At 51.8% G+C, this 16,772-nt stretch overlaps 2 protein-coding genes across 4 annotated transcripts in view; one reads left to right on the top strand and one right to left on the bottom strand.

The window, feature by feature from the left end:
• The window catches only part of SPRED3 (sprouty related EVH1 domain containing 3), a 24,079-nt gene extending 17,423 nt beyond the window's left edge, over positions 1 to 6,656 (bottom strand). Inside the window, exon 1 of one of the 3 annotated variants that reach the window (XM_074937988.1) lies at positions 6,553 to 6,656. Coding sequence is in view for 1 of the 3 variants with exons in the window: in XM_074937987.1 (XP_074794088.1) it covers positions 6,302 to 6,312 (11 nt within the window). In the remaining 2 variants the exon portion in view is untranslated. Of the gene's footprint in view, positions 1 to 5,286; positions 5,323 to 6,301; positions 6,320 to 6,552 lie in introns of those variants that run through there. The other 2 variants (XM_074937987.1, XM_074937990.1) reach the window with 2 other exon arrangements.
• The window catches only part of GGN (gametogenetin), a 25,678-nt gene extending 8,906 nt beyond the window's left edge, over positions 1 to 16,772 (top strand). The window contains exons 2-3 of the mRNA XM_074937984.1: positions 13,425 to 15,792; positions 16,643 to 16,772. Of these exons, the coding sequence (XP_074794085.1) occupies positions 13,439 to 15,792; positions 16,643 to 16,772 (2,484 nt within the window). The 5' untranslated portion in view covers positions 13,425 to 13,438. The remainder of the gene's footprint in view (positions 1 to 13,424; positions 15,793 to 16,642) is intronic.

The following is a 16,772-nucleotide window of genomic DNA, read 5'->3' as shown; positions in this document are numbered from 1 at the left end:
AGGTCAGACTAGATGATTGAATGATTCCCTCTAGCCTTAATTTCTATGGATCTATGAATGAAACTCAGGCTGTGTCTGTGCGACGGAGCCTGTGTTGGGATAGCCCCCTAGTGTAGCTTATGCCAATAGAAGGGATTTTTCGGTCAGCACTGTAACACCACCGTTAGCCACGTGGGCAGAAGCCCTTTTCTGTTAGCATAGCGGGGTCTACACTGGGGATTTTCTGGTAGAGCTGCGTCAGCTGAGATGTGATTTTTTTTTTTTTCATACTCCGAGCTGACATAGTTATGCTGGGATCAGTTTTATGCCGACACCAGGCCTCAAGTGCTGTACTTTCTGCTGTGCACAGAGCGAAAGGCCTTTTGGGCAAGGACTAGAACTAAATGAAGAACTGATTTTTCAGTTCATAAGCTGAACTGAAAAATGAAGAGATTGGTTTGGTTTGAGCCCAAAGGGATTTTGTTTTTGTTTTTTCCTAGTAAAAAAGAAAAAAAGGTCATTTTGGGGGTCATTTGGGGTGTTTTTCACCTTTAAAAAACCAGTTACCTTGCAAAACAAAAGGCCATTTCGAAATGAGAACTCAAACCATTGCGTTCGGAAACGGCAGAACAAACCATTTCAACTTTTTTGATGGAGCTCTTGCTCCCCCTCCTCCCCGGATGAAACTATCTGCTGAATTCACCCATATTTACTATATGCCCTCTCCAATTACCCAGCTGTAGCAGGGACCATCTTTTTGGTCTATGTTTGTACAGCTCCAAGCACAATGGGGTTCTAGTCCTCAACTAGGGCTTCTTGGGACTACTGCAAAAACAACAACATACATGGCACCTCGAATTGCAAGATCTATCCATTCCCAAGCCAGTAGGTTAGATGGGGTTGCTTTAGAGCTAATCTGATTTTCTGTGGACTCCCAGTTTACTCCAGTGTAAAAGATAGTCAGGCCCAGGAAGATATTAAAAAAGAAGCTACAATCAGAGTTTTCAAGACCCAAAAGTCAAGGCTCTCCTGGTAACCTCAACTCCCCCACACAGAGGCTAGAGGATGAGGTATGCTGTTTGCCATAACTTTAAATCCTCAGATACTATGCCCATAGGTTCTCAACAAAGCCTGTAGCTAGCAGAGCTCCATCCAACCATTCACGTACCTCGCCCAGCTGCCTGCCAGTACAATATTGTTCCTCATCGTCCAGTGGTTTCTCCAGCCTCGTTTTAAAATGTCCCTCCCCTCCAGAAGTCAATTCTACAGAAGATCTCCCCATCGAACGCCTGTCCTTGTGTTCAGTCAAGATTTACCCTTTCTTTAATTTCATGGCGTTCAAGGCCAGAAGGGACAATTGGATCACCTAGACTGGCCAGGACACAGAACTGCACCCAGTTACCTTTGCATTTGGCCCTGTACATTGAGCATCTCTTCCAGCAAGGCAGCCAGTGAATCCACCACTTCCCTTGGGAGCTTGCTTCACTCACCAGTCACCCACACTGTTAAAAACCAGCACCTGGTTTCTAGCTGGAATTTGTCTGGCTTTAACTTCTTGTTCTGCTCTTTTCCGTTAGATTAAAGAGCCCTTTGGTAGCCAGTGTTTTCTCCCCACGAAGGGATACAGACATCTTGACCAAGCCTGCTCTCGACCATCTTTTTGGTAACTACCCAGACAAGCTCCGGGCGTTGCTAAGGCATTTTCCCCAGCCCTCCTGTGCCCCTGCTCTGCGCACTCTCCAGGTCTTCCACAATTTCATCCACAGACACCTAGTTCTAACCCCTTCGCCCACCCATCCCAGGGGTTTAAATCTTCATATACAGGAAGATGGTTCTTTGTTGCTCCACCTGCCACCTACCAAAACCAGGCAGACGTAGCTCTTTGCGTCTTCCTCTGGAAATCAACCCCCCATTCACCCTGCTGATTTTTTGCCTGGCACAGTAAAACAAGGGGACACCGAACGGCGACAAATGTAAAGTTGATACTTGGGAAAGGCATTGTTATATACAATGGACTGTTCACCTGTGAAACTCCTTGCCACAAGATTACCCTAAAAGCCAAAGTGCCTAGCGGGATTGCAAAAAAAAAAAAAAAAAAAAAAAGTGTTAGACGTTTATATAGATAAAGGTTTTATTACACGGATTAGACAGAAGTAATAAGGGTTACTTAGACGGGAAGCTCATTGGGGGCAGAGACTATCTTTTTGTTCTGCATTTGGTCCGCACCTAGTGCAACCCGGTCCTTGTCTATGGCTGGGGGGTGCGCACGCACTACTGTAAAACAAAGGATAAATACTAAGGCAGACGACAGGCTGTTACTGAGCTCTCTCACAATTCACACAGTGCAACGATAATAATTCTCTACATCTACGCAGAGGTTGTCAGCCGAGGATCTCAAAGCACATCACAAAGTCTCTCTTCCCAAGGCACACATAATGGGAGTGATTTACCCAAAGCCATACAGTGAATCAGGGGCAAAGCCAGGGACAGCACCCAGGACAGAGAATAGCATCGCCGGGCCTTGCTCTAACCACTCAATCCTGCTGCCATCCGAGTAAGAAATCCACTACCTCATGTTCTCATGCTGTGTAAGTCCTCTGTTGTCACACTGACCCTTATTTAACTTGGGTGGTAAACTCCTCTGGCCAGGGGCCATGTCGTTTTCTCTATAAATACGATGGTAACAACAATTACACGTGGCTTCCACAGCCCAATTTCTTCGGAGGCTCTCAAAGCTTTTATGAAGGAGGATCATGTAATTATCCCCATTTTAAAGACAGGGAAACCAAGGTACACTGAGGGGAAGTGATTCCCCAGAAGCCAAACAGTACGTGAGTGGCAGGACTGGAAACAGAACCCAGAGCCCTGAGTCCCACACATCCACTCCCCTCCCAGAGCAGGACAGAACCCACCAGTCCCCACTCCCCACCCCCATCCCAGAGCCAGATCTGGAACTCAGACCCCCTACTCCCTTCCCAGAGGCAGGAACAGAATCCAGGAGTCCTGACTCCCAGGCCCCCCTGCTCTAACCACTAGCCGACATTTCCAGGCACAGAACCCAGGCCTGCTGACTTCCCATCCAGAATTCTAACCATTGCCCACTCTGCCTTGAACACATTAATGGAGCTGGAGGCATAAATAATAATATTTCACACGATCCATCTGACACAAGTCCCCCTGCTGAAACCCAAGAGCGATTACTCATTTTGCTTTATTCACCAGCTACGACTGTTTTACTTAAAATAAAATCATATTAAAACATGGGTGTATATTAAAAGAAAAGAGATTGCTGCGTCAAGTTTAGAATGACGTTTGGGATGGCTTTGTATCATTTCATGCTAAACCAAAAGGCCCTACAAAAACAATCAAATAAAAACACCTGCAGTCGGGCAAATGTTACAATGGGTGTTACCCAGATAAGATTGCAAGCAGGCTTTCGGGGGTCTCTTATGGTTACTTGGGAAGGGGAGGGCTCTGCTATATAGGAGGGGGCTCCCAGAATGGAAAAGTGTGGTGCCTACTACTAGGATAAATGCTGCATGCTTTTTCTGGGTTTACTGTTTAACAAGTGGGGAGACAGGGAATCAAGACAAGTGGGGAGACAGGGAGTGGGGTCTAGTGGTTAGAACAGGGGGGCTGGGAGCCAGGCCTCCTGGGTCCTGTCCCAGCACTGGGGTCTAATGGTTTGGGCAAGGGAATCTCGGAGTCAGGGCTCCTCGGTTCTATTCCCAGGTCTGCCACTGTTATGCATTGTCGAGAAAGTCACCTCCCCCGCTCTGTCCCCATTTCCCCATCTGTAAAATGGAAATAGCAAGGCTGACCCAGCCCTCCCACAGCATGCGCCCTTGATGACAGAAGAGCCAGCAGGAGGCGCTGCAAGTTGTAGCCAAGCAGGCGTGCCCTTTGCCAGCCATGATTGCACTAAGCGTGGTGAACGTGCCTCCCCTCGGAGTTGCTGAGAGCACTTTTCAAGCATGGATGGATCTAGGCTCCTGGTTCCTCTGAGAAATGGATCAGATTCATTATTTCCATTTTACAGATGAAGGAACTGAGGCACGGAGCAGGGGAACTGGCTCGCTGAACGATATGCAGCATAGCTGTGGCAGAGCTGGGAATGGAACTCAGGAGTCCTGATTCACAGCCTCACCCCTGTTCTACCCACCAGAGCCCGCTCCTCTGTGAAAAAGTTATATTTTGCAGCTACTGATATTTTGCCTCATTACACACATACGCACACATATTTACTTCTCAATTTTGCTCTGAAATAAATGGTCAACTTTTGCAACAACAAAAAACAAGAATGAAAACTTTCCTGCTTAAATAAAATCAACCGACCACCAGTATGTAATGAAAGAAGCTCTCTCCACCAATCAGAAGACAGTGCAATGCATTTCCGATAATTCAGAATATGAATGAAGACCCTTTTAAGACAATCCCCTTAATGAAGTCAAAAATCAGAAGCAAACACCAGATTGCCCCCCCCAAAATATAAAAATACAATAATTAAGAGTGTTTTAAGCATATACATGACATCACAATGCGTTGCCATGGGAAACGACATTATGTATTACAAGATCAAAGATACTGAAGCAAAGTGGATCTACAGATCCCTGGTTTTTAGGAGGGTGGGGGGAGGAAAATAAGGGAGAAATGGGGCGGCTACAGACGCGAAAAGGACAACACTGTTCAAAGACATAAGACATCCCTACAAACACCCCAAGTCAGCCATTCCCCATTTTCCAGTCCACACAACCAAGCATTTTTCTCCAAGCCCCACCATCGTAACACTTTAAAAAAATAATCATTAAAAAATATCAGATCTGGGGTTTTTCACTGCAGGGTTTTTATTTATTTAACACGGGGAGGAAAATTTTAAAATAATAAATAAATAAACCCAAACCCTTCTGCTCACACAACCATGAATTAAATTTAAATATTATATATATAATTACCCACTATGACTAAAAATCAAACAGACCTTTTGCCAGGGCTTAAAATGCATGTCTCATTCCCCACCCCCACTGCCCCCAAACACAACCAAAGCCTAAAATTATAGATCTATATAATACACATTGGAAATTCGATTCTCTTACTCACACCCTGGCCTCCCTATTTGCAGGAGCTACATTTTTTTAAAAAAATCCCACATCCTTCCGAACAAATAAATGAAATATTCCTAGAGCACAATATTTTAAAATTCACCATCAAAGCATCTTCTAAGCACTCTTTTCCTGCAACAAACACACACAAATTAAAATCCAACCCAAACAAACATACAATGGCTATAGATCATGCCCAGATACATACTGTCCAGTTGCGAACCTTCTTGCAGAAGCTGTCTGCTGGTGCATATATTTATGGAATCAAAACAGTAGAATTTATTTTGTAGAAAGAAACACCCCAGATGTGATCTGTAACCCCCCCCACCCCCCACCCCCAAGCACCACTGGCTTCCCCTCTGCCAATGCTGTAGGTACTGGACAACATGCACGCAAAAAGGTATGTTGAAAATGCTTATCTATGGCCCAACTGCTTGATCCTTTCAGCCCATCTCAATGGAAACCATGGGATTTTTGTGAATGGAGGGTCACATGACCCAAGCTAGGCTCTTTGTCCCTCTCCCTTCAATAAACAACAGGTGAACAAGAAAAAAAAAAGAATCCAAGATATATAGGAGGGGAAATATAGTCACAGGATGTGTCAGCTTCACTCCACATCTCAGTTTTAAACAGTCACCAATTCCCACTGTGTGACAGTGCCAGATATAAAGGACCCCCTCCCACTCCCTACATCCCCCTCCCCAACCAAAAAACTGACATGCCAAGAAGGGAAGGAAATTAAACCCACCATGATGGATCCTCTAGGTGAACCCTGTCTTCTTTTTTTTTTTTATGAATGAATCCAGATGCAAATAGGATTGATTCACAAACAAATACCCTTCACGTCCCCCCACCCTTTTAGGGAGGGGGGGCATCTAATTTCATTCATAAAAAAAATTCATAATAAAATGGTTTTGGCATTAAAAACATCATTAAAAATAAAAGAGGATGGAGAGAAGAAATTAAATTAAAAACAGCAGCAGCTGGGAAGAAGGAGAATGGAGAAATGAAAGCATGCAAGATGTTTTTAAAATGTCATTTTATTTTGCTTCCTTCTCAAATGAAAATTATTATTTTTTTAGGCAGCAAAACAAAATTTTAAAATCTCGATTGTTTTGCCAAAAAAGGGGGGGCATAAATTGGGTTAAAATATCCCCCCCTTTTCTTGCTTTTATGGGGATTTTTTTAATGGGGGGGCAGATGGAAAATGAAGACCGACTCACTCTACTTCCATGGCTGGTGCAGCTGCTCTGTGTGTGTGTGGCTTGTGTGTGTTTTATATGTTGGTAGGATTTTCAATTTTTTAAAAATTTCTTTTCTTTTTAGTTGTTCATCATTATAAGGAGAATGAAGATCCAGCAGCCATTTTTCAGCAAGTAACATTTCTAATCCCTCCTCCCCCTTTTTTCCTATCCCCCCCATTCCCAACCCACCCTCCCTCCCCGCCACTGCACCTGCCTTGGTTAATACTGACCACAGCTGGGGGCCTGGACTGATTTCTTACACCGGGAGTGGAGAACCAGGAGCTGGGGAGAGAAGAGAGAATCCAAAGCTGAGCTGGGAAAAGGGAAAAGGAACAGAGAAAAGTGGATTCCACTTGGTCCTAATGCCCCTATAGGATTAGGGGAGGGGAAATCAAAGCGTCTGAACATTAATCATCCGCCGATGGTTACGGAGGGAAGAGGACGTGGGTCGGAACCGGGCTCGGAAGAGCCTCGGGCAGATTGGGAAGCAAACCCAGATCCAGTGCTGAATTTCTCACCTTGTCTCTATAATGGGCCAGAACCAGAATCCCAGGTTTGAAATCGAGGGAGGACCAGCACGCAAACCAAGATCCGATCCCAGTCTCATCTCTCGTCCCACTGAGCCCAAGCACAATCCGAGATCAGAACTCTGGGAAGGATCCGCACGCAAACCCAGAGCCAATCCGAATTCTAACGTCGAAGATCATGTTGGACAAACACCTGTCAGGGATGGTCTAGGGTTTACAAGGTCCTGCCTCAGCGCAGGAGGCTGGACTTGATGACTTCTCAAGGTCCCTTCCAGCCTCACATTTCTATGATTCTATATCCCGTCTCAACATGCCAAAGCAGAATCCCAGGTCTGAACAATGGGAGGGATCAGCTTGCACACCCAGATCCAGTCTGAATTTCACAGCTCGTCTCGTTATCTCTAACTGACTGGTACCGAAGCACTAGATCCAAACGATGAAGTGGATTGGAATGCAAACCAAAGTCCCGATCCAAATTTTGTATGTCATCTCCAGCTCTAGCAGGCCAGAACCAGGGCCCAGAACATGCCTGAATCGGGGGTTAGATCGGAATTAAATTTCTCATGCAAGAGGAAGGACAGTCCTGTGGGTAAAGAACTGACTGGGACACCAGCACTCTGGGTTCAATGCCCAGGTGTTGCTACAGACTTGCTGAAGGACAGCGGGCATGTGCTTAAGTAGCTTCCTGAGTCTGGGCTTCTCTGTGTGCGTCAGTTCCCTAGCTATAAAACCGGGAGAGTGAAGCTAAGTCCCTTCAGAGAGGGAGTGTGAGGATAAACCCATCAGCGTTTCTGAGGCTTGGTTACTATGGTGATGCCAGAGAAGAACCTACCTTGATCCTAATTTTGCAACTCATGAGCCAAACTGGTTTTCCCAGCGGTGGGAAAGTTTGGTTCTAGATCCAGGCTTTGTGCCTAGGACCCTGGGTCTCCAGTTCCTGTTAATACCAAATTGATCAATTGAAAAAAATTAACCCAGATTCTCAGCCCCTAAGGGCAATTTTAATTCTAAAAAAACCAACCCCCAAACCCTCTTTCCTTTTAAATGCACAAGAACAGGAGGTTTGGCTATTGCCATGACAAGGGTTGAAGCCCCAGGAGAGGGATAAATGAGTGGGACTTGATGTTCCTACTGGGAAACCACATGGATTCATGGGTGTGTGCTTAGAGGGGGCAAGGATTTAGCCTGGCATTTAACACTGCCAAGGACAATCTGGCTATCTACCCAAAGTGCTTATATGAGGAGGCAGGAGACCGGGGTTCTATTCCTAGCACTGGCCTGCTGGGTGACCTTGGGCAAGTCACTTCCTCGTTCTGTGCCTCAGTTTCCCCATCCGTAAAATAGGAATAATAATGCACTTCACTAAGGAGATCGGTATCAACATCTACTGATAAGGGTGTTCCTCCTCCTCCCCCCAACAGTACCTGCACACCTCACAATCTTTAATCTTGTTAGCTCCACAATGCCCCTGGTAGGCAGGACAGAACTATTATCCCCACTGTACAGATGAGGAAACCGAGGCACAACAAAGTTACAGCCCAGATTTTAAAAGGTGTTTAGGCACCCAGTGTCGTAACGCCTTGCAGATTCATGAGCCCCATTATCATGTTGGCACTTAGAAGCCTACATCCAATCCTCTAGGCCTTGCAACACCTAAATACCTTTAAAAATCTGGGCCGGAAGGACCTGGTCAAGGTCGTTCAGGTGGTCTACAGCAGAGCAGGGAATCCAAGGCCAGCCTCCCAAGTCGTGGACCTCCTGCCCCAGGTGTGACACCCCAGCCCAGCCAGTACACAGTGAACGCCTCCACCTCAGTTAGCAGCTGTGCCTGCTCAGATTTAGGAGCAAGCTCTGTTCTTGGCTGGGGTGGAAAGCTTCTGTCCATGGTGCTTTGGGGGCTGCATGGGATGGGGGGGCAGGCAGCGACAGCAGGCTCATTGTATGGGGGATGCACAGCCCCCTGGGGGCTCTGTAATGTGGAGGAGTGGGAGGGGATGGCTCTGGGGAAGGGAGGGGAGGCAGGGTGTAGTTGGCTGGAAGGGGTTCTACACTGGGAGAGGGATCTCCTGTCCCTGGTGCCCAAGGAAGGGCAGATGCAGGGGGACTGCACTGGACTTCGGGGTGGGGGGGGGGGTCAGTCTCATTCTATAGGGGGATGCACCTGGTCCTGGGATGGGGGGGGGTCTGTACTGTGGCGGAATGAGAGGGAGTGCACCTACCTGGAAGGCAGGAGTCATCTTCCAGGAAGGACAAACAGATGCGCTGTGCTGGTGGGGAGGGGGGCAACTTCTGGCTTTGGGGAGAGGAAATACTTGGGAGGTGGTAACTGGCCCCGAGGAAGGAAGATACTGGGGGGAGGTCTGCATCTGGGTGGGGGGAGGATTGCCCTGTCCCCCAGGGAGAGGGTGCACCAGAGGATGCTGTGGGTGGGGAACATTGGAGTTGAGCAGGAGTCACATGAGGGGCAACTCTGCCCCCCCAAGGGGTGGGGAGGATACACAGTGGGGGAGGGGGGGCTGGCTGTGCCCTGAGGGCTGCATGGAAGGGGACACTCTAGCCTGGGAGGGGGTTGCATGGAGGGGGGCTCTGGACCAGGAGGACCATAGGAGGGGCACTGGCTCAGGTGGGTCGCATGAAGGGGGAGCTCTAGGGATGTACGGGGGACTCTAGCCTGTGGGGTGCACAGGGGATTCTGAGGGGGCAGGGAGGCTGTGAGGGGCAGGGTTGGTGGGGGGCTTGTGGGGAGGCTATAGAGGTGGGGGGTTGTGGGGACAGAGGGGTTCTGATGGGGGTGGTTGTGGGAGGGCTCTGGGGAGGGGGCTTGCGGGGATTCAGAGGGGGTGGGGCTGGAAGGACATGGGGGTCTGAGGGGGCAGAGCTTGCAGGACAGGGGAGGTTCTATGGGAGCCTTGCGGGGGCCGTGAGGGGATGGGGCTCAAAGGATGGAGGGGTTCAGAGGGGCAAAGGGGGTTCACGGGGGGACTGCAGGGCTCAAAGGACGTGTGGGGCTCCTGGGGGGCTGTGAGGGGGAGGGGGCTCTGGGGGCTCGCAGGGGTCAGGGCTCACGGGGGTGGCTGTGAGGGGGCGGGGGATATGGGGGCACGGGGCTCAAAGGACGGAGGGGTTCGAAGGGGGCTCGCGGGGGGGCTGTGAGGGGGCGGGGCTCGAAGGACGCGGGGGTTCGAAGGGGCTCGCGGGGGGGCTGTGAGGGGGCGGGGGGGTTCGAAGGGGGCTCGCGGGGGAGCTGTGAGGGGGCGGGGCTCGAAGGACGCGGGAGTTCGAAGGGGCTCGCGGGGGGGGCTGTGAGGGGGCGGGGGGTTCGAAGGGGGCTCGCGGGGGGTTCGAAGGGGGCTCGCGGCCGTTGGGTTCCAGCCCCCGGCGGTTCTGGCCCGACCCGGCCGCTCCCTGCGCCGCCGGACAGAGCCCCCGGCCGGGCGGTGAGTGCGGGGGAGGGGTCAGAGGGGAGGGGGCGGGGGCATTAACTGGGGGAGGGGCTAGGGGGTATTAACCAGAGGAGGGGTTGGGGCAGTAACCAGGGGAGATGTCAGAGGGGAGGGGTTGGAGGGCATTAACTGAGGGAGGGGTCGGGGACATTATTCTGTGGGGGCAGGAGCGGGGGTCAGGGGGCTCTAACCGCGGGTCGGAGGTTATGAGCCAGGGCAGGGGTCTGGGCCCAGCCAGTGGGGGGCAGTCTGCGTTTGGGGCAGTACCCAGGGGGCAAGCAGCAGAAGCATTAAGCTTGGGTGGGGCGGGGTCCCAAGGCTGTTTCCCTCTGGGTTTGGGGGCAGAGGCAGCTGGCTCAGGAACAAGCGGCTGGGGAAGATATGGGCGGCTGGAGGAAAAGGCATTTCTTACCCCGCAGGGGGAGATGTGTGTTCACATTTTCAACCCTGGCATCAAGACCGGAGAACGACGGAGCCAGACTTATAGAATGATCCAATAATAATTAGCGTTCAGTGACTCAGGACTCCTGGGTTCTGTTCCCAGCTCTGTCACTGACATGCTGGGTGCCCTAGAGCATGTCCCTCAACCTTTCTGTGCCTCAGTTTCCCCTCCCACTCTTTGTCTCTTTAGCTTGTAAGCTTCTTGGGGCTAGGGACTGTCTCTTACCCTGTAGTGCCCGTCCCAATGGGTTCCCCATCTCTGTTGGCCTAGAATACACATAATAGGAGTCAATACATTCATAATAATTCTGATTGATATTTAAAAGGTCACATTTGGGTTAACAAGGGGGTTGGAGGGGTTGGCTAAAAACCAGCTTTTCGAAACCTAAGCCTGAGCACAAATTGTTCCCATTATATTATTATTTGTATCACTGTCGTGCCTAGGAATCTCTGTCAGGTCTCCACTGCGCTAGACACTGAACAAACACGCAACAAACCCATGGGCCTTGCCCCCAAAGGGCTCGCAATGTGAGTGTAAGACGAGAGACAGCAGGTGGAGACAGACAAACCGACAGAACAGTACAAGGAAACAGACCACAGTGGTCCGAATGACGACCAGTGGTCCCAGCACGCCAGCGGCTTAACTGTTGCCAGGTTTAATTTTAATCACCAAACTTCTCCAGTTTCTTTTTGTAAACAAGTAACCCTTCTCTCCCCATTGGCAATGCAGCTCAGCTGTCCCCCCGTGGGAGAACCCCGAGACAAAAGGTCTCTACCAAGCAAAGAGAAATGCAAACAACAGAAAAACCACCACCTCCTCCCCAGGTTAAAAAAAAAGATGGCCTGAAGAAATGTGAGGATTGGGGATGGGGGAAGAAATTAGATTTTTAATTTGTAACCATCTAGGGTGTTAATCGCCCATAACAATCCCTAGCTCGTATCATCGGGAGAGCTCAAAGTGCTGTACCAAAGCACTCTCACTATCCCTAAAACGCTCATTATCCGTATATACAGATAGGGAAACTGTGGCACAAGAGAGGGAAAGTAACTTGCCCCAGGGCACCTGGCAAGCCAGAGCTGGGAATAAAACCCAGGTGGCCTGACTCCCAGGGCAGGGTTCTATCCACTAGGCAACACTACCTCCCTGTCTTTCAGCTCCTGTGATGATTACATATGGGGCTTGATGATCACATATGGGGCTTGATGATCATTTCCCTTACGCTGGGTTTACACCAGTGGAGTGGAGTGGCTGCAGTGGAGTCACTCCTGATCTACACCAGTGTAATTTAGGGTAGAATCGAATGATCTTTTTAACCCAACATTGACCCTAAAAAGTTTCTCTTTGTAAAATATTGTTTGCACCCCAAACCAGGGGTGGAACCCCATTTGTAAATTCTTTGGGGGGCAGGGACCATCTTTTAGTTGTGTATTTGTACATCACCTAGCAGAATGGGGTTCCGGTACATGCCTGGGGCGCCTTGGTGCTACCATAATACACCTAATAGCCATACAAATGTACAGCACCTAGCACAATGGGTCCTGGTCAATACCTGGTGCTCCCAGGAGCTACCATAATATACCTAATAGGAATAACAGGAGTCCCCTTTGCTAGAGGAAGTAAAAATCTGCCTTTGAAATCAAGGCAAAATGAGCAACCCTGGGGGTGGTGACTCTGCCTAGGCCTCATCCAGTGGCCATGGAGGTCAATGGAAAGCTTCCCCTGGATTTGAATAGGCTTCAGATCCTGCCCCATGTCTGTATCTAACCTTCGTACCTTCTCATGGTACCTGGGTGACAGTTTTACTGTCTTCCTTTGAGCAAGTTAGTTCACCCCATTTTCCCCCCTCTGTAAATTGGGGGTGGCTGTTGTGACCCGGGTGGCGTAATTCATCACTGTTTATAGCTTCTAAGGCCAGAAGGGGCCTAGTCGGACCTCCTGCATAGCCCAGGGCATAGGCCTGCCCTGGATTAATTCCCTCTTTGAACTAGAGCCGATCCTTTAGAAAAAACAGCCAGTCTTGATTTCAAAATGGCCAGGGATGGAGAATGCGCCTTGACCCTTGGTAAGTTGTTCCACGGGCTAATTGCCTTTCCTGTTAAAAATGTGCCCCATTGTTCTGTCTGAGGTGCTCAGATGGAACGGTTGTCTACTAGCATTGTAATTCTTGTGTATATTCCAGAAGGGCATATCTGCTCCGTTGCCTAAGTGTTAGGGCAAGAGCCTGGGCCATATCCTCAAAGGAATTTAGGAGCCTTAACTCCTACTGAACTGAAATCCCTGTGAGGATCTGGGTCTTAGCCATGGCGTGCCTCAGTTTCCCCATCTGTACAATGGGGTGTTGTGAGGATAAATCCATTAAAGATGTCAAGGAGCTCAGGCACAATGGGACAGGGCTCACATAAGTACCTTCGGTAGACAGATAAATACCAGCCCTCCAGGCCCAATTGTGCTAGGAAGAGATAGTCTCTGCCCACAAGATTCACAGAGCTTATGGCCAGAAGGGATCCATTAGATCAAGAGTTAATAATCTAACTAGACAAGGGCAGGGAGGGGAATCAGAAGCCTGGAGAGGGGAAGCTACTTAAGCAAGGTCACCCGACAGGCGAGCGGCAGAGGTGAGTCTAGACTGCACAACTCCCGAGTCTTCATCCACTGGGCCGCGCTGTCATTCTCTTTTCTCCCGCTCACAGGATGAACGTTGAAAATGGGCAACGTGCAGTCGGAAGCATCCCAAGATGTAGACCCCGTGCAGGGAAAAGACAAGGAAGGCAAGCCAAGAGTGGACGACGGGTGCTTGGCTGGCACGCCGAGCGGGGCTGGGAGTGAATCGGGAGCCCTCCCGCCTCATCCTGAAACCTTTGCAGTGAAAGAATCTTCCCAGCCACTTAACAGAGAGCCGGGGAGAAGAGGAAAGCAGGCGGCTTCGTCAGAGACGGGCAAGAGTTGCTCGAAGAAATCCAAGCTCAAGCTGTCTTCCATGTGGGTTCAGAATTCCAGCAGCCTCAGCAGAGATCCAGGCCTTGGAGACAATAACTCCGCTCAGGAATTGGGGCAAGGGAAGGCAGGGGAAGCTGGATTGACCTGCCTAAGTGGCGATGCCAGCTTGGGCACAGAGCCAAGCCCAGCACTGGATATCCCAGGCACCCACCAAGGGGAATCCAAGGGCCAGAAGGTGACATCTGGGTCTCAAAAGCCGCCCCCCGAACAAGACTTGCTGAGGTCCAAAAAGGCAGCGCCCAAGGGGAAGAGCAAAGGGGAGACCGTTTCCATCATGAAGCAAGGAGGCCAGGGCGACCTTCCAGGCAAGAGTGCCGCTGTCCCAGCGCTGCTGGAGCGGGCACAGGGGATCGGCGCACCCAAGGGCACGTCGGAGCCAGAGGGCTGCAGCCAACCGGCCCTGACCAAGACACGGACACCGAGTTCAGTCCTGGACAACCCCGCCCGTGCAGACACTCCAAACCCCAATGACCAGGGGAGGCCTAACGATGCAGCAGAAAGGAACCCGACCAGCACAGCTCCCCCAAGGCCCCCGGCTGCGTCAGGAGGGAAGAAACAGCCCCCGCCTCATGAGGAAGGCTCACCCGGCAGCCACGGCGACTCAAAGGCACCCGCCAGTCCACGCCAATCGCCCACCGGCCAGGCCAAGACCCGGGGCAGCAGAGCAAAGGAGCCCCAAGGGAGTGAGGAGGACGGGGTGAACACAGAGGGGGTGCAGGCCCTGCTGGAACATGGACTGAGCTTCCTGTACAAGGTCACCATCCAGCCTGGGCAGCGGCCGCCCAGCGTCAAGGCAATAAAGCACCGGGCCAGCCTGATCTCCTCCGGTATCTCCTCTGCCGACACCCTGAAGCAGTGTCCCCAGGAGAAGGCCCCGCCCAGCATCTCTGGGTCGCCCAAGGCAGCTGAGAAGCTGCCGCCGCTCAAGGAGCTGGAAAGGAGAGATCAGGAGGGTCTCAGCTCCTTGAGCCAGGCTTTTTTGGAGCAGTTCCAGAAAATGGGCACTAAGGAGCAGGCCTCACCCACCACCCAGCCCCGGAGCCAGGCCAAGCAGCAGCTGCATCTGGTCAAGATCCTGGATGACCTCACCTCCTTCAACTTCAGGAGCCTGGAGGGTCAGAAGCCCAGAGCGCCCACCCCTTACCCGCAGCGGCGCAAAGGCCAGGGCAGAAATAGCCCCAGGTTTGGCTCAGATGTGTCTCGGTTCGTGTCCTTCTTGGGCAATGGCCCCAAGCCTGACGGGCTGAGGCAGGACGAGGGCCACCCACGGCCCGTCAGGGCCTGGCTGGCTGACGACACAAGGAAGAACCTGGGTCCCAACGGAGAACCCGATGGAGAACCCCCTCAACTTAGTCCTGCCTTCGTGGCAGAGCCAGAGCAGCTAACACAAGCTGGAGAGACCCAGCAGCAGAAGCCAGAGACACCGTCCCCAGAGGCAAATCCACCAGCGAGGGCTCCTGGTCTACCCACGCCAGACATGCCCGCCTTGCCTTCGGGAGAGGCTGCAGCTGCCAGCACAGTCCAGCCTGGCAAAGGGGAGGACCAAGCCATGGCCCTGCCTGGGCAGGAGGCTATTCCTCCCACTCCAGCCCCTCCAGTGCCAACGTGCCCGGCGGCTCCCCGCCCCTCCTGCCCCATGGCAGCTCAGCGCCAGGCAGCGTTGGAGCAGAGCAGCGCCTCCAAGGGGGTGCCAGGCCATGTCAGGTCAAAAGCGAAGAAACAGGCCATGACTAAGCTGCAGCCCCGGTCCACGTGGCAGCCCAAGGTGGCAGCTAGCCCCACCCAGAAGCCGCAGGAGAAGCTTAAGGCCCACGGGCAGCCGAAGGCCAAAACGCAGAAGATCAAGTCGCAGAGGCAGGGGCGGGAAGCCCTGGAGCCACAGGTTGCCCCAGCCGAGCCCAGCCAGGACGCAGCCTCAGAGCAGGGTCCGGATGGCTCGCACGACAAGCCCCAGGCTTCCGCTCGCCACTGGCCGCCATTCCAGATCATGGATTCGTGCCCCAGGAAGTGCTACTGCAAGCACCAGGATCAGAGGAAGCTGCCCAGGAACATCTCCGCGTGGTGAGTGGGCGTGGGATCTGGATCCCGGACACCCCCAGCGCTCAGAGCCCACTGCTCCCAGCCCTGCCTCTGTAAGGAGGCGAGTCAGTGACCCAGGCCCACATCCTCAAAGCCAATGGGAGATAGGCACCTAAATACCTGAGGATCTGGGCCTTGGAGACTGGGGAACCCATAACCTCTAGGTCGCCAGTTCAGATCCAGCCCAAGGGGGTTGTGGTTGAAAATCCCAGGTAAATAATTTCACACACTGAAATAGCTCTAGTTTTCAGTCACCATGGAACTGGGCTGGACTTGAACAGGAGGATGGGTCCATCAGTGGTCTATTAGCCAAGATGGTCAGGGAGCCGGTCCCTTGAAGTTCTGGCCCTAACCACTATCAGAGACAGGATGCTCGGCTAGATGGACTATTGGTCTGCCCCAGTATGGCTAGCCTGTTAGCAATCCCATCAAGCCACGCGCGCGCAGAGAAGCAGCCTGGACTGCTGTACAATGGCCTAGCCAGCCAAGCAGCCCCCTGATAGCTGGAGAGCAGAAATCTTGTCTTGCCTGTCTCCAGTGCTCTGATCCTGACCATACCACCCCAGCTTGATGGGGAGCGGGACCAGGCCTGCGCCAGGAAAGCTTTGCCGATAGCGCTCGACCGGCAAACCCTCCTGCTGGAGAGGCAGCTCCCACTGGCAAAACTGTGTGTTTGCCGATGTCACTTGTGCCAGTTCCCCGAATGGAAAAAGCTGCCAGAGGTGCTGGAAGTGGCAGGGTGGGTGCCTGGGGGCAGATCAGCGATGACTGAGTGCCTGCCCTATCCAAACCACTGCCCCTGCCTGTCCTCTCGTTTCACCCTTCAATGCAGGCTGACTCCCTCCGCCAACCACCTGGCTGAGCCGCCCTGGGTCTCCACTGCCATCCTGGCTGGATCGCTGGTCGCCGGCACCAGGTTCTTCCTGGATTCATATGAGCAGCAGGCAGGAGACGACGACTGA

This window comes from Natator depressus, chromosome 23, assembly GCF_965152275.1.
Source record: "Natator depressus isolate rNatDep1 chromosome 23, rNatDep2.hap1, whole genome shotgun sequence".
Classification (NCBI taxonomy): Eukaryota; Metazoa; Chordata; order Testudines; family Cheloniidae; genus Natator; species Natator depressus.
Note: the sequence above shows the minus strand (reverse complement) of the source record. Positions and strands in the feature narration are given on the sequence as shown.